At 71.5% G+C, this 21,712-nt stretch overlaps 2 protein-coding genes across 9 annotated transcripts; both read right to left on the reverse strand.

Annotated features, from left to right (window-relative positions):
- Positions 1-1,446: 1,446 nt before the first annotated feature.
- On the reverse strand, positions 1,447-17,197 carry ADAM15 (ADAM metallopeptidase domain 15). 8 transcript variants are annotated; one of them, XM_083813594.1, is made up of 30 exons: positions 16,944-17,197; positions 15,793-15,896; positions 15,576-15,662; positions 14,986-15,062; positions 14,524-14,602; positions 14,356-14,432; positions 14,102-14,282; positions 13,963-14,025; positions 13,818-13,886; positions 13,552-13,721; positions 13,376-13,460; positions 13,161-13,309; positions 12,892-13,069; positions 12,646-12,738; positions 12,326-12,521; positions 12,148-12,256; positions 11,928-12,078; positions 11,774-11,851; positions 11,586-11,700; positions 11,341-11,479; positions 10,928-10,981; positions 10,556-10,661; positions 9,950-10,021; positions 9,561-9,632; positions 9,303-9,424; positions 3,466-3,758; positions 2,434-2,502; positions 2,261-2,320; positions 1,921-2,186; positions 1,447-1,813 (listed from the first exon to the last, which is right to left on the reverse strand). In XM_083813594.1, the coding sequence occupies exons 1-29, from the start codon at positions 17,017-17,019 to the stop codon at positions 2,092-2,094; spliced, it is 3,219 nt and encodes a 1,072-aa protein (XP_083669720.1). In that variant the 5' UTR covers positions 17,020-17,197; the 3' UTR covers positions 1,447-1,813; positions 1,921-2,091. The 8 variants fall into 8 exon arrangements, with proteins under 8 accessions (XP_083669720.1, XP_083669713.1, XP_083669714.1 ...); XM_083813587.1 differs by lacking the exons at positions 1,447-1,813; positions 1,921-2,186; positions 2,261-2,320; positions 2,434-2,502; positions 3,466-3,758 and adding an exon at positions 8,595-8,756 and having other exon boundaries at positions 16,944-17,194; XM_083813588.1 differs by lacking the exons at positions 1,447-1,813; positions 1,921-2,186; positions 2,261-2,320; ... (1 more) ...; positions 3,466-3,758; positions 10,928-10,981 and adding an exon at positions 8,595-8,756 and having other exon boundaries at positions 16,944-17,193.
- A 118-nt stretch (positions 17,198-17,315) lies between these two features.
- On the reverse strand, positions 17,316-21,518 carry DCST1 (DC-STAMP domain containing 1). The gene is made up of 12 exons (XM_083813787.1): positions 21,184-21,518; positions 21,018-21,122; positions 20,762-20,943; positions 20,493-20,659; positions 20,209-20,330; positions 19,966-20,123; positions 19,674-19,872; positions 19,464-19,559; positions 19,257-19,383; positions 18,994-19,110; positions 18,523-18,874; positions 17,316-18,341 (listed from the first exon to the last, which is right to left on the reverse strand). The coding sequence occupies exons 1-12, from the start codon at positions 21,502-21,504 to the stop codon at positions 17,972-17,974; spliced, it is 2,316 nt and encodes a 771-aa protein (XP_083669913.1). The 5' UTR covers positions 21,505-21,518; the 3' UTR covers positions 17,316-17,971.
- Positions 21,519-21,712: the final 194 nt, after the last annotated feature.

Genomic DNA, 21,712 nt, shown 5'->3' on the forward strand with positions numbered 1-21,712 from the left:
TGGGGCATTTCCCTGACCAGCACCCCCATTTTGGGTCCCTTGGGGCATAGGCCCCCCCTCCCAACATCCCCACATAGGGTGCCTTAAGGTACCGATCCTCCAGCAGCCATACGGGGGGGGTCCTTAGGGCTGAGAAACCCCTGGCATCCCCACACAGGGCATCCTCGGGGCACCCCCCCCACTATCCACACACTGGGGGGGTCCCTTGGGACACACCCCACCCCCAGCACCTCTGCAAGGGGATTCCCAGAGGGCACAGGACCCCCAGCATCCCCACACGGGGGTCCTTCAGCGCATGTCCCCCTCCAGCCACCCCGTCCCCACGGCACGGCCAGGCCCCATTGCCCCACCGAGCCCCGGGGGGGGCACGGGGGCCCCCCTGGCGCAGGGTGCGGCGGGCGCAGCGGCTCGAGGGAGGGGCGCGGCGGCGGCCGCTGCTTTCGCTCAGCCTCTCGCCCAGCAGTTTCTCTCGAGAAGCCATAAAACCTGTCTGACGTGCCCGGCACCACTGCGGCAGGAGGCCGCAACGCAACGCCTGCGCCGGGAATGGGGGTGGCTGGGCCCGGCTGCCCCCAAGGCACCCCCCCCCCCCCAAGGCTGGGGTTCAGCCCCACATCGGGGGCTGCACCCATGGGGCGGGGGGCCAGGAGCTGCATCCCGATGCCTCCCCGAGCGCCGCTTGCTCGGCAGACAAAGCAGGATGCTGCTGGTCCGGTGCTGGGCCCCGCTGCGCCACGAAATCACCCATGGGTGCCCCAGTGGAGAAGGGTGGCACCCCCAGAGCCGGGTGGGGAGGGCTCCACGGGTCTGGCTGTGTGAAGGGGCTGCTGCAGGGCTCTGCAGCCGCACGCAGCCCCCCGCCTTGCACGGCAGAGCCTAATTGCCTCATTTAAGCGCAGGGCGAGGAGGGGGGGGGGCCTCTTAACGCCGGGTAGAGCTGTGCCGCGAGGAGGGCGCCGGCTCCCGGGGATAAATCCATTTCATGGGCTTTTTGCAGGGCATACGTGAGCGCTGCTCCTGCCTGGGCGCCGCAGGGAGCGGATGGCAGGAGCGTGCCGGCCCCCCAGGTGCTGCCGCAGGGCTGGGGGGCGCAGGGTGGGTACGGACAGGCCAAGGAGCTGCGTCTGAGCCCAGCTAAGGGCAGGGATCAGGACCAGCGCGCTCGGCCTGGGGCTGCGGGTGAGCGACCCCCGCTCTGCCACCCCCTCGCCCCTGCCCCTCTGCAGGTGCCGGCGCCGGGCCCTGCCACCAGGCACTAATTGCAGGCGGCTGATCTGTAATTAAAGCTCTCCCTGTCACATGAGCTGACGTCTCAATATCAATCGCTGCAATTAAACCCCCCCCCAGCCTGAAAGGTTGCAGCGAGGGCTGCGAGACGGACACCCCAGCATCCCGCGGGGACAGGGACCGCGCTTGGGACGGGGGCGCAGAGCCCGAGGGCACGGCGGTCTTGCAAATACTGTATTACTCGGCTCAGTCACTACCAGGGGTTAAAACCAAGCCGCACGGACTGGAACCGCACGGAGGAGGAGGGCGTCTTCGCAGAAGACAGATCGGTGTCCTCGCTGGAGGACAAGGCGAGCGGAGGGGCCGGGCGCCTGCCTCCATCCAGCGCCCGGAGGAGCTGTCGCCCTGCTCCAGGGCTTGGGGGTCCCCGGCCCCCCGCAGCAGGGGGTCCATGGGGGAAGGCACAAGATGAGGAGACGGCCCTGGGGCAGAGCAGGTGTCCAAGGAGCTGCAGGGAGCCCACAGCGCCGGGGCAGGGTGGCTGTCGGGGCCGGCGTGCGGGGATGCTGGCAGGGAAGCAAGGCCCCTAGGAAGGAGAAAGCGCCATCAGGAGACGCTGCGGCACGGCCGAGGGGCAAAGCTCCAGGGGCTGCAGAGCTGTCTGGCCCGGGGAGACCCCCAGGACCCCCTCACCTTCCAGCCGGGAGCCCCTGGCCCCCAGCTCAGCTCGGCAGGGGGTTGGCAGGAGAGTCGTGGCCCAGGGCTGCCCCACGGGCTCGGTGGGACAGTGGCAGGAGAAAAACGTTTGCAAGCGGCCAGCGTGGCGGAGGAGCCCGTGTCCCCGCCGCGGGCAGCGCCGCGGGGTCAGATCCAGAGCAGGGCGAGGAGCGTAAGAGCCAGGCACTGGGCACGGCGCTGCTGCAGGGCCGGGGCCGCGGTGTCCCGGGGCGTCCCCGCGTCTGCAAGGGCAGGAGCAGAGGTCAGCGCGAGGCGGCCCGGGGGGGCCCCCATCCCAACCCCACCTCGTACTCACCCTCGGGGGCCCCTCGCCCGCGGGGCTGGGAGTTGGGAACCTCCGTCACCGGCTCCGGTGCTGGAACAAACCCAGAAGGCGTCAGAGAGCCGGCGTCCCCCCGGCACCAGCGCGCGCCTCCCCAAGCCCCAGTGCAAACCGGTGCCCCCCAGCAGCCCCCCCCGAGGACTCACTGGTGGCTCTGCAGCAGACGGAGACGCGCAGCTTCAGGCAGCGCCCGGCGCTCTCGGGGCTGGGCACGGCTGGGCAGAGGGGACACAGCAGCTGCCGCGGGCACCGGCACCGGCACCGGCACCGCCGCCCTGGACGGGAGCCCCGGGGCTCCCCGACGGGCCGGGCCGGGCCAGAGCCGGGCCTGGCGCGCCCCCTCCCGGCCGAATGTGGGGCGTGAATCCCCCCCCCACCAGACCCCCCCCCGCACAGCCCCGCTTCTCCGTGCGCCTCGCCCCCGGGGGCACCCAGATGCCCCCCACACCCCTCCTGAACCTCTGGCTGCATCCAAAGTCATCGTGCACCCCCCCCCGGGGGGCACCCAGACCTCCCCCCCCCCCGTGCCCTGATCCCTCATGCAGCCAGAGCTCTAGGTACAGCTGGAGCCCCCCCCAACCCCGCTTGCATGCGCAGCCCCAGGTGCAATCACTGCACCCTCCCGTGTGCCCCAATCCTGATCACATCCAGACCCCTGGGCGCATTCAGACAACGCCCCCCCCCCCAATTCTCCTCAACCCTGATTGCATCCTGCCCCTCCGCGTGCTCCAACCCCGGTTCCATGCAGACCACTGCTACACCCCAACCTGCCCACGTGCCCCAATCCTGGTTGCACGGGTGCAGCCAGACCCCCAGTGCGCCCCGACCCATTGCAGCCAGACCCCCAGTGCACCCCGACCCATGGCACCCAGACCCCCAGTGCACCCCGACCCATGGCACCCAGACCCCCAGTGCACTCCGACCCATTGCACCCACACCTCCATTGCGCCACAACCCCAATTGCACCCAGACCCCAGGCACAGCTGGTACCCCCCAGGCACCCCAGCCCTGGGGGCAGCCAGACCGCCAGTGCACCCCAAGCCCGGCTGCACCCCGACCCCTGCTGCACCCCGCTACAACCACATGCAGCCCCCCAGCGCACGCCAGCCCCCACGCACCCCGACCTGGGTGCACCCAGAGCCCCGGGGGTGCCCCAGGCCCCCAGCACGGGCACTCACAGATGTAGTAGTAGGTCTCCCCCGGCTGGAACTCAAAGCCGAGCGAAAAGGGGGTGAAGCGCTGGATCTTCTCCGAGAAGCGGACGGGCCCGAAGGGCGCCTGGGGCTGGTTGCACTCCCAGCGTTTGAAGGCCCCGGGGGTCTCGTAGCAGCCGCGGTAGCCCTCCCGGTCCACCATGAAGAGCGTGAACGTCTCTGCCCGGCCGGCGGGCACAGCCCCCTCGTAGTGCGGGCAGTAGATGTCCAGGTAGTCATTGATGGACACCTGGATGGAGTAGTCGTCCCGCAGGAACCTGCCAGGCAGGGAGGAGCTGGGGAGCGGGCGCCGGGGGTCCAGGAGAGACGCCCCCCACCCCATGCTGCTCTGCTCGGCCCCTTCCTCACCCCAGCAGAGCGGGTGGCCAGGCTTTTGTTGAAACAGCTACCGGGCACCCGGCCTCTCCAAACAAACAGGCATCAGCTCCGATTAGCTGCAGCCCGATGGAGCTGAATGGGCTCAGCGGCTGCAGCTGGGGGGCCGGGGCTGGCCTGCAGGAGCCCGGCCACGCGGGCCGGGGCCAGGGGCCGGGGCACAAAGCCCCTCGCCCCAGGCAGCAGCCTCACAGCCCCCAGCGCTGATCGGCGGTGACACCCCGACGGGGGGTGGCCCCGAGCGCTGCCGGCCTTGCAATGGGGCAGCTGCTGGGGTTGGCGGGGGGGCTCGGGCCCCAAAGAGGGGCTCCCCCAGCTGTGCAAACCCAGCCCGGGGACGGGCAGGGGAGGGGGCACAGCCCAGGTACCTGCGCAGGCAGGCACGCACCGACGCGGCATGAGCTCACGCCTGTGCAAACAGCTTGTGCAGCCAGGCCGGGGTGGAGCAGACACCTCTGCAGACACACACGTGTGCACACACATGCAGACATGCACACACGTGTGCACATGCTCGGTCCTGCCAGCCCGGGGCGGGAGGTGCAGCAGGAGTCCCTCTCCCCCATCCCCACCCCAGTAGGGTGGCAGCCCCCACCCTGCACCCACGTCTCCCAGTCGGCCGGATCCTGCTGCAGCAGGGGCAAGCACTGGGCTGGGTGTCGAGCTGGCAGCAGGCAGAGCCCTGGCCGTGCTGGCAGAGCCGCGGTGGGACGGGGGACTCCCGAGGCTCAGCACCCTGGCTGCTCGCAGCGATGGGGACAAGGGTGGGGACGTGGAGCCAGCACCTGGGACTGGGTGCTCCCCTGCACCCTTTACCAGCCTGATGGGGCGGGATGGATGTGGGGACCAGCACAGCCCAGGGCTCCCATCGCCCACTTGCTGCAGCCAACCCAGCCGTGCTGCCCCATCTCTGGGGCTACTTCTGGCCCAGCAGGGCCAGCGGGGAGCCCCCCCGGCCAGCAGCGGCCCCCTTCTCCTGCCCCCATGCCCAGCCGGAGCAGTGTTTACACCAGGCGCAGATTTTTGGCAGCTGTGGCAGAGACCGGCGCATTAATCACCGGGCCGGCAGCGCTGTCGGGGCTGGGAGGCTCAGGCCTCTGTGAGCCCCCCCCAAGCCGGGGGCTCTTCGAGGACAGGACCAGGCGTGGGCTCCCAGCTGACTCAGAGCATCAGCCAGGCTGCTCCTGCTGGGCTACGCTGGCCGGGACGAGCCCAGGCAGGGCTGAGGGCTCCCGGGGGCCAGGGCCCACACCCTGACCCTGCAGATGGGTGCTCAGCACCCCAGCCCCGTGCTGAGCAACCCCCCTCCTCCATCACAGGGCGCCTGTGGGCTTTGGGTCCCGCCTCCTGCATCCACGGCTCCCCACACCCGAGGTGGTGCCCCCAGCCCCGCTCGGGTGTGCGCCCACCTGCCCCAGCCTGGCTCCACAGGCACGAGCCCCCCACGGGGGAGCAAGGCTCCAGGGCCCCCAGCACAGCGCTCCGACCCTGCGCCCTGCACTCCCCCCTCCTCCAGTGCCCAGAGCAGCCCCGAGCCTGCAAATGCCTAAAATGGAGGAGGCCGGGAGGGAGGGATGGGTTTGAGGCGAGTGCGGGGCTGGACCCCAGCCCAGGGATGATGGCAGAGACGCGGGCGGCACCCCCAGCCAGGGGGGGAATGCTGGGCTCGGTGCCCACCAGCACGATGCCCAGAGCGGGTGACCAGTTTGGTGCCACCCGAGGATGCCCCCCCAAGGGTGGGGGGCTTGGTGCTGCCCAGGGGCGGCTGGCAGGCTGGGGACACCCAGGGCTCGCTGCCACCAGGGGCTCGGTGCCAGCAAAGGATGCCCAATGCCATCGGGGGCACGGTGCCACCCAGGGGTGCCCACCAGCTCCCTTTCACCTGGGGGTGCCCACTGGCTTGGTACCACCCGGGGCTCGGTGTCAGCCGGTGGTGCCCAAAGGCTTGCTGTCACCTGGGAGTGCCCGGTGCCACCGGAGGTGCCCGATGGCTTGGTGCCACCTGGGTCTTGGTGCCACTGGAGGTGCCTGATGGCTCAGTGCCGCCCGGGGCTTGGTGGCACCCCCAGGTGCCCGATGGCTCGGTGGCACCCGGGGCTCGGTGGCACCCGGGGCTCGGTGGCACCCCGAGGTGCCCCGTGGCTCAGTGCCGCCCGAAGGACTCAGCGGCTCGGTGCCAGCCGGGGCTCGGCGCCCACCGGGGATGCCCGGTGGCTCGGTGCCCGCCGGCTCCGCCTCGCCCTGGGGTCCCGCCGCCCCGGTACCGCGACCCTCCCGTCGGCGCGGCCCCGGCTTCGCACGGCGGCGGGGCCGCCCCGTGCCCAGGTGCCGAGCACCGGCCGCGCCGCGCGGGCTCGGGGCCGGCGCCGCTCCCGGTGCCGCTCCCGGTGCCGCTCCCGGTGCCTCGCCCGGGCTCGGCCGCGCCGCCCGGCGCACACAAAGGCGGGCGGCCCGGGCCGCCCCGGTGCGGCGGCGCTACCTGGGGTTGCTCCCGTTCCAGTGGACGCCGTGTCGGAGGCCGCGCACCGGCGGCGGCGGTGCCCAGAGCAGCGGCGCCCAGAGCAGGAGCCCGAGCAGCGGCGCGGGGCGCATGGCTCCGCCGGCGGCGGGCGGGGGGCGGCGGCGGCGGCGGCGGCCGGGGGCGGGGGCCGGGGGCGGCCCGGCCCGGCCCGGCCCGGCCCGGCCAGGCCCGCCCCGCCCCGCCAACTTCGGGCCAATCCGCGCTGCGCCGCCGCCCGGCAACTTCCCCGAGTGCCATTAACCCTTTGGAGAGGGGGGGCGGCACCGGCACCCCGCCACCGGCACGGCATCCCCGGAACCGATCCGGACTGGGACCGCCGCCCCCGGCATCCCCGGTACTGATCGGGACTGGAACCACCGCAGCCGGCACCGGCCTGGCATCCCCGGTACCGACTGGGGCTGGGACCGCCACCCCTGGCATTCCCGGTACCGATCGGGACTGGGACCACCGCAGCCGGCACCGGCTTGGCATTCCCGGTACCGACTGGGGCTGGGACCACCGCCCCCAGGACGGGCTCGGCATCCCCAGTACCGACTGGCACCGGCCCAGCATCCCCGGTACCGACTGGGACTGCTGCCCCCAGCACTGGCCCGGCTTCCCTGGTACCGGTCAGGACTGGGACCACCGCCCCCGGCATCCCCGGTACCGATCGGGACTGGGACCACCGCCCCCAGGATGGGCTCGGCATCCCCAGTACTGACTGGCACCGGCCCAGCATCCCCGGTACCGACTGGGACTGCTGCCCCCAGCACTGGCCCGGCTTCCCTGGTACTGATAAGGACTGGGACCACCGCCCCCAGCATCCTCAGTACTTGTCAGGACTGGGACCTCCACCCTAGCACCGGCCTGGCATCCCTGGTACTGACCTGGCATCCCCACGCCCCTCACAGCCCTGATGGACTCTCCCAGTTCTCCCAGTACTGACTGCACTGAGACCAGCGCTGACCAGAAGGGCCCAGAACCGGTCCCCACCCAGCACCGGTACCAGTGGCCTGGGGCACCCTGGCTGCAGCCAAGTGCAGTGGGAGCCGGGGGCCACCAGCACCCGGTGCTGCTCGCCCAGTGGGGTCCGGTGCTGGTCCTGCACCCGGGGCAGCTCCTGCACACGCGTGTGCCTGCACGTGGGCTGCTCTTACACATATCTGCACATGGGCTGCTCTTACACGTGTGCCTGCACATGGGCTGGTCTTGCACACGCATGTGTTCGCACATGGGCTGGCCTTGCACATGTGTGTGTCTGCACGTGGGCTGGCCTTGCACACGTCTGCACATGGGCTGCTCCTGCACACGTGTGTCTGTGCACGTTGCAGCTCCTGCACCCGTGTGCATCCCTGGGCCAGCTCCCGTACGTGGGTTTGCACACGCGGGTCAGCTCCTGCTCACACCTGTGTCTGCGTGCCCAGGGCATCTCGCAGACCCATGGGACGGGTTGGGGTGGCGGGGAGCTCAAAGCCCCCCTGGCTCCTCACACCCCCCCTTTGTGTATGGAAAGGCTGCAGGGGGGCCTCCCCGGAGCCTTCCCCAGGCCGACCCCCCCCAGCTCCCAGCCTGGCCCCGCAGCAGAGGTGCTGCAGCCCCTGAGCAGCCTCGCGGCCTCCTCGGGCCTCACCAGCCCCACGTCCGCCTCGTGCTGGGGACCCAGAGCTGGACATGGTGCTCCGGGGGGGGGCTCAGGAGAGCGGGACGCCCCCTCTCTCAGTGGGTGCGGCCGGGTTTTGGGGCTACAGCCCGGGGAGGGGGGGCCGGGGTGACCCCCTCGAGGTTCAGGGGGTCCCTCCTGCTGCTGCCCCCCGTCCCTCCGCTCCCCCCGGGGGCACAAAGCCGCACCACGGGCCTCAGGGCCGAGTGTCTGGGGGTGCCCCCCCGACCCCTCCCCCCGTGCAGACCCCCGAGGCCCTCTCCGGGCCCTGCCTGCCCCCCCCCACCCCTTCAACCCCCCCACGGCCCCCCAGAAGCGCGGGGGGACCCAGAGGAACACCGACGGCCCCCCCCCGCGCTGCAGCCGCCCCGTGAGGCCGCCCCGGTGCCCCCCCCCCCGCTCCCCCCCGCCAGGCGGCGCTGGCGGCCCCCGAGCCCTTTCCGGTAGCGGCGGCGGTTCCGGCGAGCGCCGCGAGTGCTGCCGGGAGCTGTAGTCCCGGCGCCCCCCGGTGCCGTTCCCCGGCCCCCTCCCGGTGCCCCGGCCCCGGAGGCAGCACGGAGGCAGGCTCACGGCCCCTTTATTGGCCCGGCGGCGACAAGCGGGCGGCGCGGCCCCGGGGGGGCGAGGCCCTCCCCCGCGGCCCGGCCCGGCGGCTCCAGCGGCGGTCCCGGCCCCGCTCAGGCCTCCCGGGGGGCGCCCGCGGGCGGCGGCGGCGGCGCCGGCCTGGGGAGGGGAGAGGGGCGCTGAGGGGGGGGGGCGGCGGCAAGGGGCCCCCCCGAGCACCCCTTGTGCCCCGCTGCGGTCTCCAGCTGCACCTCACCGCCTTCAGCCCCTGAGCCCCCGGTCCCCCCCGAAGTCCCTGCAGCCCCCCTCTTATAGCCCCTACAGCCCCCCTCTTATAGCCCCTACAGCCCCCCCATACACACTATAGTCCCTGCAGGCCCCCCCACCGCCCCCTCTACAGACCCCCCCAGAGTCCCTACAGCTCCCCCTACAGCCCCCACACACACTATAGTCCCTGCAGCCCCCCCACTATAACCCCCTACAGCCCCCCCCACTATAGTCCCTACACCCCACCCCATAACAGCCTCCAGTTCCCCCCATAGTTCCTACAGCCCCCCAACACTACAGTCCCTGCAGCCCCCCCTGCTACAGTCCCTACTGCTCCCCCCACTACTACAGGCCCTACTGCCCCCCCATAACTGCCTGCAGCCCCTCAGTTTGCCCCCCCCTCCCCAAATAAAAATCCTGCCCCCCCCCCCCACTCACCTGGAAGGGATGACGGTGACGTGGGGGTGGCCAGGGGGGGTCTCGCTGCACGGCAGTGAAGGCCCCGGGGGGTCCGAGGGCAGTGGCCGGCGAGGCGGGGGGGGCTTGGCAGGACCTGGGGGCTGCGGGGGAACGGGGGCATCAAAGCTCTGGCACAGAGCGACCCCCCCCGGGAGGCTGGGGGGGCCAAACCACCTCCCCTGCCCCAGCGGGAGCAGGGGGCCGCTGTCCTGCCGGGTGCCGCCGTGCTGCCGTTACCTGAGTGCCTGGCGCCACGGGGTCCGCAGGCAGTGGGCGGGTGGGGGGGGGCGGCCTGTCCGAGGGGGGGGCCTGGGCAGAAAGAGCAGGGACGGTGAGCGCAGCCTGGGGAGCAGGGTGGGGGGTAGGGGTGCAGGGCTGAGCCTCCAGGGCAGGGCTCCGAGGTAGGGGCTGGGTGGGCGTAAAGGGTGGTGGGGGTGTCAGGGCATGGGGGTGCCAGCCCCTGGGGGCGGTGGGCGCAGGGAGGGGGGCGCAGACCACCTGGGTGCTGAGCCCAGCCTCTGCCCATGAGGCTGAGCCCCTGAGGTCTTGCACAGACGCATGCAGCAGTGGCAGGAGGGCAGAGAGAAGGGGGGGCCCGGGGACCCCCACCCCAGCCAGGGTGTTACCTGGGAGGCCTTGGTTAGAGGGTCGGGCGGGAGAGGCCGCGCAGGCGGATCGGGCCGGGCCGGGACAGCCGGCTGCAGAAAGAGAGAGGCGGCGGAGGGCAGGCGCGCCATGCAGCCGTGCACGGGGCTCGTGCAAGCCGTGCAGCATGCGGAGACCCCCCCCCCCCCGAACCAGCAAAGCAGAGACCCCCCCACCCCACCATCAAGCAGGGGGATCCGGGGCTCAGCCCCGCTCCACGGTGGCCACCGCAGCCCCCGGCCAGGCACGGACCCCAGGCTGTGGGACCGTGCACGGGGTCCCTGCCTACAGCCCCCATGGGCACAGCGCCAGCGTGCCGGGCACAGGGACACCGGGACAGCGGTCCGGGGCTGCGCCAGGCTCAGGGTGTCACGGAGCCGAAGCACGCAGCCCCAGGAGGCTGCGGTCAGCGGGGACGCTCCGAGCTGCTCCCCGCCGGGCATCTCCTCAGCAACAGCCGTACAAAACCCCGGTACCCAAGGCAACCACACTGCAGGCTGGCAGCACAGCCCATAACCACGGCAACGGCAGCCCCCTCCCCAGGGTGACGTCCCCAATCCCCCCCCCCGCAGCCCCCCGCCTCTCACCTTGCTGCTGTGCATGACCTGCAGCTCCGTGGCCTGGCGCCACTGCGGGGGCCGGGGGCGCTGCGGGGGGCCCTGCCCGGCCAAGGGGGGCTCCGGCTGCGAGATCCTGCAGGGGAGAGGCAGGATCAGGCCCCGCTCGCTCCTGGCCCTTGGGGGGACCCCGCACGGCAACCAAGCGACACCAACACCAAGCAGAAGCCGAAGAGAAACGAACCCCTCGGCACCAGAGGATGCGACACCCTGCGCCCCCGAGCCCGGGGCCGTCCCCACACCCCAAGGGCACTGCCAGGGGAAGATCGCAGCACCGGATGCCTTGCGAAGCAGGACGGCTCAGGGACAGCCCCCAGGCCCAGGCTCCGGCAGTGACGTTACCCGCTCCAGCCGTCTGGGGCTTCTGGACCCAGGAATCGGACCCGGGTCTCAGCGCTGTGGGGAGAAGAGTCGGGGCTCAGCCCGGGGGGGCCGGGGCTCGCCTGCAGCGCGGTGGAGAGGTGGGGAGGGCAGGGTGGCGGCAGGGTGGCGGCAGGGGGGGAGGAACCGCAGTGACACGGGACGACGAAGTGCGACGGGGTCCGCTACTTGCACTGGGGGGGGACGCGCACAGACACGGCTCGGTTACCTGCTCACGGACACGCTCATGCAAGCCCACGTGCCCCGCTCCTCCCCACGGCCGCACGCGCGTGCCCACATGCACGCAGGCAGCCCCACGACGCGCAGCCACACGCGCGTGTGTGTGCACGGCCACGGCTGGGCGGCCGCCCCCGGTGCTTACCCCCGGCGCTCACCTGTACTGGCACGACGTCCCCTTGCCCAGCTGGCAGAGGTGCTTGTGCAGCCCGGCGCGGCGCGCGCAGCACAGCCCCAACACCAGCGCCAGCCCCAGCAGCGCGCTCAGCAGCAGGGCGGTGGGCAGGGCGCTCCCCCCTGCCGAGAGCCACACGTCAGTGCCCGGCTGTGCCCCGCGCCGCCTCGGGCCGCACAAAGCCCCATTCTCCTCCCCGCTGCTCCCTCCCCGAGCTCGTGCCCTCACCTCGCTCCAGCGTGGCGGCGGGGCCGCTGTCCTGGCTGCCCCCAGCTCCGGGGCTCTCGCAGGTGGGGGGCGCCCAGCCCGGCTCACAGTGGCAGTGGCCGTGGTTGTTGCACACCTGGGTGGGTGACACCAAGCCTCAGTCCCCAGCTGCTGGCAGCCCCCGCGTCCCCTCCAGGCCCACAGCTCACCCCGTGCCCGTGGCACTTGCTCCGGCACTGCTGGTCGCCCAGCACCGAGACGTCCTGGCACTGGTGCTGGAGGCACACCTGCGGTGGGACACGGCGTCAGGACCCGTGCGCACGGAGAACACCCCCGGCACCCCCCCGCAGCCCTCACGCTCACCTTCCCGGGGCCGCAGGCTGTGCCGGGCAGCACCATGGCTGCATCGCTCACGTCCTCGACCCCGGGCAGCACGGTCCCCCGGCAGGAGCCCTCCGCTCGGCCCCCACGGGCACCGCCACGCCGGCACTGCAGCCTCCCGCAGCCAGCATCCCTGTGGGGACCGAGGGTCAGGGGCACAGACAACAAGGATGGGGACAGTGAAAATGGGGACAGCACTCACTGCTGGGCACAGGCGACGTAGGAGCCATTGGGGAGCTGCCCGCAGTGCCCACGTTCGTCCGCTTTCGCATTCAGAGAGGCCATGCAGGAGCTGGAGACAGGGCTGGCACCTGCGGCAGGAAGAAGTGAGCCCAAGCCCCCCACACCAGGCCGCCGTCCCCGCGCCGTCCCCGCCGTACCTGGCCCCAGGAGCTGCTGGCACTGCCCCTCGTAGGTGGCACAGGCGCCGCCGTAGCAGCGCGCCCGCCCCCCAGCGCAGGGCTGCCCGTCCTGCAGGAAGGCGTTGGGTGGGCAGTGCGGCGAGACCCCGTCGCAGAACTCGGGCAGGTCGCACTCCCCCAGAGGCTCCCGGCACAGATGTCCCGCACGGCGCAGCTGCACAGGGGCAAAGTCAGACGGGCAGGGATCCCACTGCGCCTCCGGGGGTGGCACCCCAAGAAAACCAGCCCTGCGGAGGGGCTGGGAGGTGGGTGGTGGTCCCGGACCCCTCCCCTGGCACCTGGCAGTCGTGGCAGCAGGTGTCCCCCGTGGCACACTGCGCTCCGGGCACCAGCTGGCAGGTGCTGCTGTTGCAGCAGGGGTCGGTGCACTCCTGCGGGCACAGGGACTGAGGTGAGCACACGGTGGGACCCCCCCGCTGCCACCCCAGCCCCACAGCGGGGCCGGGACGCACAGCTCCTGGGTACAGATTTAAGCCAGGGCAAGGGCAGCTGGGGCTCAGCTGGTGCCCCCCACAGCCCCGTACCAGACTGAGGCCGCAGTCGCAGCCCTCGCCCGGCTCCAGGAAGCGGTTCCCGCAGCGGGGGCTCTCGGCCAGCCGCTGGGGCTCGGGCACGTTGAAGAGGCACCAGCCCAGCCCCTGCTCCAGGCTGCGCTCCAGGTCCCGCTGGCTGCAGTTGCTGAAGCTCAAGCCGGGTGTGAGCCTGCAGGGATGCAGAAGGGACAGTGAGGAGGGCAGGGGGTCACCGGCCACCCTCCCACTCCCCTCCCCGGAGTCCCCCTTGGGGCCCTCACCCCGTGGGCAAGTCCATGATGCAGCCGTGGTCGTGGTAGAGGTTGCTGCACTCACAGAAACGCCCGACGCCGTCGTGGCCCATGCCCAGGCTGTGCCCCAGCTGATGGGCCACAGTGGAGGCGATGACGAGGACGCTGACCGAGTAGTCCTGTGGGACAGGAGGGGCTCAGGGCGGGGGGGCAGCAGGGGGACAGAGGGACATGGGGGTACTGACCATGCTGACCCCCCCGGAGCGCGTGGACGAGCACATGGAGGCTTGGACCGACATCCCCACCGCGACGTCGTCAAAGCTGGAGCCCCTGGGGAGAGAGCAGGAGCCTCAGCAGGGCTGACACCGCCTGCGTGCCCTGCCCCTGTCCCCGTCCCCTTGTCCCCGTCCCCATCACTCACGTGAGGAGCTGCGCGTTGTCGTGGGGCAGCCGGGGCAGCAGCTCCTCCTGGCGCCACCGCAGGAACCGCTCCAGCGTGGCCCGGGCACTGCGCCCCACCTCGAACCTGTCGCCCTCGCTCCAGACCTCCACCGCCACCAAGGCCACCCGCACGCCCAGCGGCTGGAAGAACTGGGGTGCGCGCAGGGGGGTCAGGGACCCCCGCGGCAGCGAGGGGATGACACAAGGACAGACGGACGGCGTGGCGGGGTCCCCGCATCGACTCACCGTGTCCACCTGGTTGGCGATTTCCAGGGTCCGGGTGCGGGCACGTTTCAGGTCGGGGTAGTTCTGGAACTGCGGGCGCAGGGAAGGGCATCAGCAGGGGAGGGGGCAGCCCCCGGCACAGGGCGCCCACCCGCCCTGCACTCACCGCGGCGTGGTCCAGCACCATCACCAGCTCCACGAACCGCTGCTCCGCCGTCGACCGCTTGCCCTGGGGGACAAAAATGGGTCAGGGCACCAGCGAGGGGACCCCGCTCTGGTGGGGGAGGACCCCAGAGCCACCTTACCCTTTGCAGCCGGGGTGGCTCCGTCTCCACCTCCACCCGGGGAGGCTCCGGGGGGCCCTGCCCACAGGCCCGCGGTGCCAGCCGGACCTCCCGCAGCCGGTAAGCGATGTGGCTCCCCGGGGGGCCGCTGGCGTCCGGCTCCAGCCCGTAGCTCCTGTTCTCTGCCACTCGGAAATGGCCACTGCAAAGAGGGAACAAGGTGTCAGCGGCACGGCACGACCCGGGCTCAGGGACCACCGGGGTTGGGGGCTCACCTGAGGCCGGAGCAGGCACAGAGGCTGGCCCAGGAGCTGGGGAAACCCCTTACGTTCCCCCTGTAGCAGCAGTGCTCCTGCAGCAGAGTGGGGGTTAAGAGCTGGCCCCGTGCTGGAGGCCCTCTGGGGACGGGGGGGGCTCAGGGACGCAGGGCATTCAGGTCCTACCTGCCTGCTGGCCTCCTGCACCACCCGCGTGCCGTTGGGCAGGTAGTAGAGCAGCGCCCCGGTGCCCAGCACCAGATCCCTGCCAAAGGAGCGTGTCAGCCCCGAGTCAGGGTCCCCCAGCTCGCCCTGCTCCCAGCAAACCACCGACAGGGCCCCCGGGGTCTCCCCCCCCATCCTGCTCTGAGTCCATGGACGAAGACAACCCCAGCCCCCCATCCCGTGTGGATCACAGATGGGGACGGGGCTCACGGGACCCCCACCCTGCACACACCGTGGAAGTAGACGGGACCCTCACCCACACGCGTCACGGATGGGGATGGAGCCCTTGGATCCCTCACCCTGCGCCCTCCTCAGTGGATACAGGACCCCCACCCCACACGAACCACAGATGGAGACAGGGCCCACGGGACCTCCACCCCACTCCTCCCACCCCTGCCCTGCCCCAGCCAGCCCCCACCTCACCAGTTTTGCTCCAGCTCCAGCACCAGCTGCGTTCCCTCCAGCTCCAGCACCACCTGCAGCCGGCTGGGGAACCCCCCCTGCGACAGGCAGCGGTCACAGCGGGACCCCCACCCCAAGGACCCATTCCCATTCATCCCACCCCATTCCTATGTGCCCTCCAAAACGCCTCAGCCCCCAGCTGGGTGCCAGCAGGGCCGGGGACCCGCCTGAGCCTGGCGCGTGCCCACCAGGGAGGGGCGGAAGGGATCCCCCTGCACTCCCTGGCCCCCGCCCGCACGCCGCGCAGGAAGCGTCCCTCCCTCGGCAGCTCATTGTGCGGGGACGGGGGTGTCGGATCGGACGGAGCTGCCGCCACCACCCCCAGCCCCCCCCGGCCGCTCCCCTCGCTTCCTGCCTGGTGCGGCGGCGGAAACGCTGGAGAGACTCCCAACGGCCACGGGGCGGGCTGGGCCCTTCCGCCCCGGCCAGGAGGGGTGCTGGGCGCACGGTGGGTGCCAGGACCCGGTAGGGTCCCTCCCAGCACCGGGAGAGGAGAGGAGTGGGGAGGGGATTTGCTGTTCCCCCACCCCACCGGACCCTTCCCCGCTGACCTCGGGGCTGAGCAGCTGCGCCCAGAGGCTCCAGGTGCTCGGTCTCTTGGGGGATTTGGGGTCGGGGGCACTCGGATGCTGGGTTTCCTGCACCAGGAAGGGTGCAGGGGGATGTGGCGAGGCCACAGGCATCCCCCACCCCGCCGCAGTCCCGCTGTCACGAGCCAGGCAAACACCCACGTGGCACGGGCACCCCAGGGACGCGGCAGGGGCTCACCTGCATCGCCTCCTCCAAGCGGAGCGGCCGGTCACCCCGCAGGACCCGTGGCGTCACGTGCCAGTAGTGTCCCAGCCCTGCACGGTGCTGCTGCCAGCTGTCACCTGCGCAGGGCCCAGAGCCACTGTCACAGCTCGGTCACCCAGCACAGTCCGTCCGTCCCCACACGGCACGGGCAGGAGATTTGGGGTGGAGAAAAGGAGCCAGGGTTCCCAGGCTCACCCCAGCAGCTCCAGGCTTGCCACTGGGTGAAGCCCCCGAGCATCACTGGTCCCAAGGGACCAGGGCACCAAGCCTTGGAGGTGCCGGGACGTGGCACCTGCAGCCGGGACGTGGCACATGGGGGCACGAGGGAGCTTGCGGCCCCGCGTCGCAGCACGCCCTGGGCCGGGTGGGATGGGTTTCCTGGGGTCTCCTGCCAGCTCTTACGTCAGCCGCCAGCACCGAGCCGCCCCGTACAACCCGCTCGGGGACCGGGGAGGCCTGGCCCCAGCTGACTCAGTGTCCCTCGCCCCTGCAGCTCCCCACGACGCTTCCCCACCCTCCGAGAGGGCTCCGGGCACGGCCTGGGGCCGGAGCAGCTGGGGCCACGGCAGGACACCTGCACGCCCCCATCCCCACCGCCCCGACACCCCGGGCGAGGGCTGGACCCCTCCGCGCCCGGGCCGTGGCGTTGTCCCCAAAATCCCCCGAGATTGCGACAGCCACCCCCGTGTCCCGGTCCCACGGGAGCCTTTCCCTTTCGCCACGGCCCCCCTTGTCCCCGGGGGCTGGCGGTCCCCGAGCGATGCCGAGCGCCCACTGGCACCGAGCGGAGACTTCGGGGAGCCCCCCCGGGAGGGCTGGCGGGGGAGGGACAGACGGACGGCGGGACAGACGGACGGCCCGGCCCCGGCCGGGGCCACACGGCCGAGGAGGTGACGCGGCAGCCGGTCCCGACCGGGACGAGCCCCCCCCACCCCCGGCCCGGACAACGCCGAGCCCCCCGCGTATGGCAGCTCCCGGGTAGCGGGGGGAGGAGGAGGAGGAGGAAGATGAGGAGAAGGAAGAGGAAGATGACGATGATGATGATGAGGAGGAGGAGGCAGAGAGCCCGGTGCCCGCCTCCGGACCCCGCCGCGCCCGGTCCCCGGTTCCCGGTCCCCGCTCACCTGCGCCTCGCCCGCGCGCCCCGGGAGCGGCGGCGAGCAGCAGCAGCCCCAGGGCGAGGAGCAGCGCCCGTGCCATCGCCCTCCCGGCACCGGGGCCCGTCCCGGAGCCGGCGCGGGCTGCCGCGGCCCCGGGCTGGCGGCTCCCGAGCTGAGCCGGCGCGGCCGCCCCCGCCGGTGCTCCCGGTGCGCATTGCACCGCCACCGCCTCCGCCGGCAGCGGCCCGGCCCGGCCCGGCCCGGGAGGAGGAACTTCCTGCCCGCCGCCGCCCGGCTCCGCCCGCCGCCGCCGCTCCGCCGGCGACGCCCGGCCCCGGCCGGTGCCTGGGGGGCGGCGGCGGCTCCGCCTCGGCTCGCGGCTCCGGGGCTCCGCGCAGCGGCGGCAGCGGGCGCGCCGGGGAGCCCGGTGTCGCTGCCCGGCGTTCCGCAGAGCCCCCCGCTTTCGGTGCTGGTGCACAGCAGGGTCCCCGCCTGCAGCATCCCGTGGGCTGGGACCCCCAGCTTCACCGCCCCGTGCGCTGGGGACCCCCACCTTCATCACCCCGTACAGCTGAAGCCCCCACCTTCGTCACCTCACACATTGTGGACCCCCACCTTCATCAGCCCGTGCAGCTGAAGCCCCCACCTTCGTCACCTCGCACATTGTGGACCCCCACCTTCATCAGCCCGTGCAGCTGAAGCCCCCACCTTCATCACCCTGTACACTGGAGACCCTCAGCTTCATCACCCCATACACTGGAGACCCCCGCCTTCATCACCTCACACACCATGGACCCCCACTTTCACCATCCCATACACAGGAGTCCCCTGCCTTCATCACCCCATACACTGGAGACCCTCAACTTCAATACCCCATACACTGGAGACCCCCACCTTCATCACCCTGTACACTGGAGACCCTCAGCTTCATCACCCCATACACTGGAGACCCCCACCCTTTACCACCCCGTGCACTGTGGACTCCTGACCGCACCGTCCCATACTCCAGAGCCCCCCACCTTTGTCACCCTGCGCAGCAGAGACCCCGACTTTCACCACCCCCTGCACCACGGCCCCCCACCCTCAGAGCACGTCACCCCACAGACCCCCACCTCACCACTCTCCTCGGGGTGGGGGGAACGCACAGCATTTATTGCAGGGTGCCAGGCGCCCTCAGGCCGCGTACCCCTCCTGCTCCTCGCTGCTGTCCTCGGAGAGGCCGTGGTCCCCGGGGGTGCAGGCGGGGCACACACGGCCCACGTCCCTCCAGCAGGGCCTGCAGTACGAGGCGCCGCAGGCAGGCGAGGGGCAGGCCTGGTGGTCCCGGGGGGACTTGGGCTCCCCGCACACCGTGCACGGCCAGCGCACCCAGCGGCGTAGTCGCGGCCAGCGCCGGCAGCACCACTCCAGCAGGGACGTCCCCTGCAGCAGGGACGGGGACACGTGGGGCTCCAGCTGCCCCGTGGGGAGGACTGGCCACCCCATGGGGCAAATAGGATGGACCTGGGGAGCGGGGGACACCCTGGGCTGCCCATCCTGGCGTAGGCAGGGGGGGCCCGGCTCCCTGGTGCGGTGCCAGCCCCGCGTCCCCGTCCCCACTCACCAGGGCTGGGTAGCGGCGTGCCCGCCGGGCGATGCGCTTCCTCTGCAGGCGGACGAAGCACTGCCGCTGCCGGAGCAGCTTGTTGTAGAGGTAGAGCACGCGGCTCTTCTCCCGCTGCGCCGGGCACAAGTTGTGAGCCCTCCCCAAAAAAATGGAGTCCCTGGGGATGAGCAGGGCCTGGGGTTCTGGGGTCGGGTGCCACCGCTCACCTTGGGGAAGTAGAAGGCGGCGATGGCGCGGCGCAGGCGGTACATGTAGACCTGGAGCAGGCAGAGCAGCACCAGCACGGCCAGGGGCAGGCAGCTGTCCACGTACTGCTGCCGCGTCATGCCCTGGGGCTGCGGCAGGCAGGCTGGGGACGAGGCGGTGGCGCTGAGCAGCTCTCGTGGGCAGGAGCAGCCAGGCCAGGGAGCCAAGGGGGGCTCCCATCCCTGCCCCATCCCCAGAGACAAATCCCCAGGGGGCCCTCACCGAAGTTGGACGTCTCCAGCTCCGTGTCGGAGGAGGTGTTCAGGGACCCGATGGTGCTCCGCAGGAGCCGAGCCATCAGGGACGTGCCCGTCACGTGCACGGACAAGTGGTGGCTGCCTGCAGGGGAACAGGGGCACGTGGGGGCTGCACGGCAGGGCTGGGGGCTGGGGAGGCAGGCAGAGGGTGGGGGGGGCGGTGCAGGTTTTGTCATGGGGCTGTGGGGCTGGGAGCTGCCCCCCGGGCGCTGCGGGGCCGGGCCTCACTGCGGAAGGAGTACTGCACGAAGGAGTGCTGGTGGATGATGCTCAGCATGGTGTAGAGCGTGTGGTCCAGGCCCCAGGCGAGGAGCAGCAGGAGCAGGGGCGGGATGCACTCCAGCAGCTCCAGCACCTGCGGGGAGAGGGGTCCTCCACGACCTGCCCCCAGCCTCCCAACCCCACTCCCCCAGCCCCCCTCCCCCAGCCCCTCACCACGTTCTGCAGCTCGCGGGGCTGCATGGCCAGGCGGCACGGAAAGATCACGGCGGGGATCTCTGCCCGGCGCAGCGGCAGCAGCGTCCGCTTGTTCTGGGAGAGGGGAGAGCAGGGGGGCTCAGTACAGCCCTGGGGGGGCGTGGCAGGACCAGGGGGTGGCAGGGACCCCTGGGTGGGGGGGACCCCCTGCCCCATCTCCCTCCTCACCTGCTTTTTGCGGCGGGCGTCGATCTGGCGGAAATAGGTGGTGATGTAGAGGTTGTCAAAGCAGATGTCCTGGCAGTACTTCTTGGTGTAAGAGAACGCCCTGGGACGAGAGGGGGTCCCAAAGGAAGCAGGGGACAGCTGAACCCCCCCCCCAGCACCTTCTTTGTGTTCACAACCCACCGTACCTGTCCTTAAAGGAGGTTCCCATCCCTCCGCGCCCTGCGGCTAGCATGGCCAGAGCCCTCCCAGCCCCCCCAGCCCCAGGGCTCAGCCAGCCCAGCCCACGGCTCACGAGATGAAGATGAGGAGGAAGGTGAAGGAGAGCAGCAGGCGGAAGAAGGAGACGGCCTGGCCCAGGCGGGCGCTGTGCTGCCGGATCTGCGAGGTCACCTCCTCCACGATCTGCTCCCCGGACACGTTGATGCCCACCAGCATCTCGTGGTGCTCCTCCTGCGGCGGGGCGGGGGGGTGGGGCGTGGGGCCAGGCACGATCCTGCCCCGGCCCCAGCACCGGGTGGATGGGGTGGGTGCCCACCTGGAAGACCACTTTGGCGCTGAAGTGCTGGCTGAGGTTGTTGACGGAGTTGTTCAGCATGTCGTACATCTGCCCAAAGTTGCCCTCGACAGGGATCCTGTCCCAGCACCAGCTGTGCATGACTGGGGGGGCACGGAGGGGACAGCGCTGGCGTCAGCGGGGGATCCCCCAGGCACCTCCCCGGCACGGACTGGGGCTCACGTCCAAGGGGTCTGGCAAAGGGGGCTGAGCTCCCGGAGCATCTCCCCCATGGGAGGCCGGGGCTGGGCCCCCACATCACCCACCCTTGACGATGTGGCAAAGGAACTTGAACTTCATGGGCAAGCAGAGAAGGTGGCTGATGAGGGGCACGACGATAAGCGCCATGCAAGCCTTGTGCTTCGTGTTGAACCAGTCCCGGCACCGCTGCATGGCCTGGTCCACCACATCTGGGGGGCAGATGTGGGGGGCTCAGCTCAGAGCACAGCTCCCCTGCGCCCCGCCCCTCGCTCGCTTGCAGCCGTGAACCATCCAGGGCTTGTGGGGATGAGCACCGGGCTCCGCTGTGCCCCACTCACACGTGCAGCGCAGTTTGGTTTTCATTTCGTACAGCTTCTGGGTGCTGAGCGTGGCCTGGGAGTCCGTGCGCCCGCCCTGCGTCAGGTCGTACCCCTCCTCGCTGGCCACCTCCTCGTTGAGCCCCACGAAGGCGCGCGAGATGTTCTGCGTCTCGGCGTTCAGCCTCTGCCCACTCCGCTGCAGGATGGGGGGAGCGGCTCGGCCCCGCGCCCCCCGGCCCCCTCCCGCCGCCCACCGCCCCGCAGCCTCACCACCATGTCCTCCATCACCATGCGCAGCGGGACCGTGGACACCCGCCAGAGGTGGCGGCTGTGGTTGACCTGCAGCTCCGTCACGCAGCCCACCGCGCGGATCACCTCGTCCAGGTTGTGCCACACGTTGGCCACGGGCCCTGGCGCAGGCAGGGCTGGCTCAGACACCAACCCCCTCCCAAACCCGGGGACCCCGCGAGGGCAGGGGTTGGGGGTCCCTACCATTGTAGATAGCAGCGAGGACGAAGGAGAGGACGAAGACCCGTCCCTCCTTGCCCAGGAACTTGGGGACCACCAGCAGGCTGGCGCAGCGGACGTGCGGGGACGTGGCCCAGCCCAGCGCAGTCACCCCTGCGGGGAGCGGAGAGCTGTCCTCACGGCCCCACGGGGGACCAACGGCTCCCGTTGCCCCGTGCCTCCCCCCGGCTCCATCCTCACCTGCCAGCCCGCATGTCAGCTGCACCTTGCGCGTCTCCGTGAGGTTCATGGGGACAATGAGGAGCTGGCAGAGCCCTGAAACACCCGCACAGTGCCCTGAGTCCCCGGTGCCAACAGCCCCTCTGTGCCCTGCACCGGGACATGCTCACCAAGGCCGAGGAGGCTCCCGATGCTGGCGCCAAGGAAGAACTTGGTGCCGCGGTGCTGGTCTGGCCGGCTCCAGAGGAACTGGCTGCACGAGGTGGGCAGCAGCGTGA

This window comes from Anser anser (genome assembly GCF_964211835.1).
Source record: "Anser anser genome assembly, chromosome: 28".
In the NCBI taxonomy this organism is placed as follows: domain Eukaryota; kingdom Metazoa; phylum Chordata; class Aves; order Anseriformes; family Anatidae; genus Anser; species Anser anser.

Excerpts from the sequence above, each read along its gene's own strand:
- ADAM15 (XM_083813594.1), bottom strand. The coding sequence starts at position 17,019 with ATGGCACGGGCGCTGCTCCTCGCCCTGGGGCTGCTGCTGCTCGCCGCC. Across the intron at positions 13,887-13,962 it reads TGGTGCTGGACCACGCCGCG|TTCCAGAACTACCCCGACCT; the intron begins GTGAGTGCAGGG and ends CTGCGCCCGCAG. Across the intron at positions 13,461-13,551 it reads GACAACGCGCAGCTCCTCAC|GGGCTCCAGCTTTGACGACG; the intron begins GTGAGTGATGGG and ends CTCTCTCCCCAG.
- DCST1 (XM_083813787.1), bottom strand. The coding sequence starts at position 21,504 with ATGAACCTCACGGAGACGCGCAAGGTGCAGCTGACATGCGGGCTGGCA. Across the intron at positions 21,123-21,183 it reads GGGTTTGGGAGGGGGTTGGT|GTGATCCGCGCGGTGGGCTG; the intron begins GTCTGAGCCAGC and ends AACCTGGACGAG. Across the intron at positions 19,111-19,256 it reads CGTGCAGTACTCCTTCCGCA|GCAGCCACCACTTGTCCGTG; the intron begins GTGAGGCCCGGC and ends GTTCCCCTGCAG.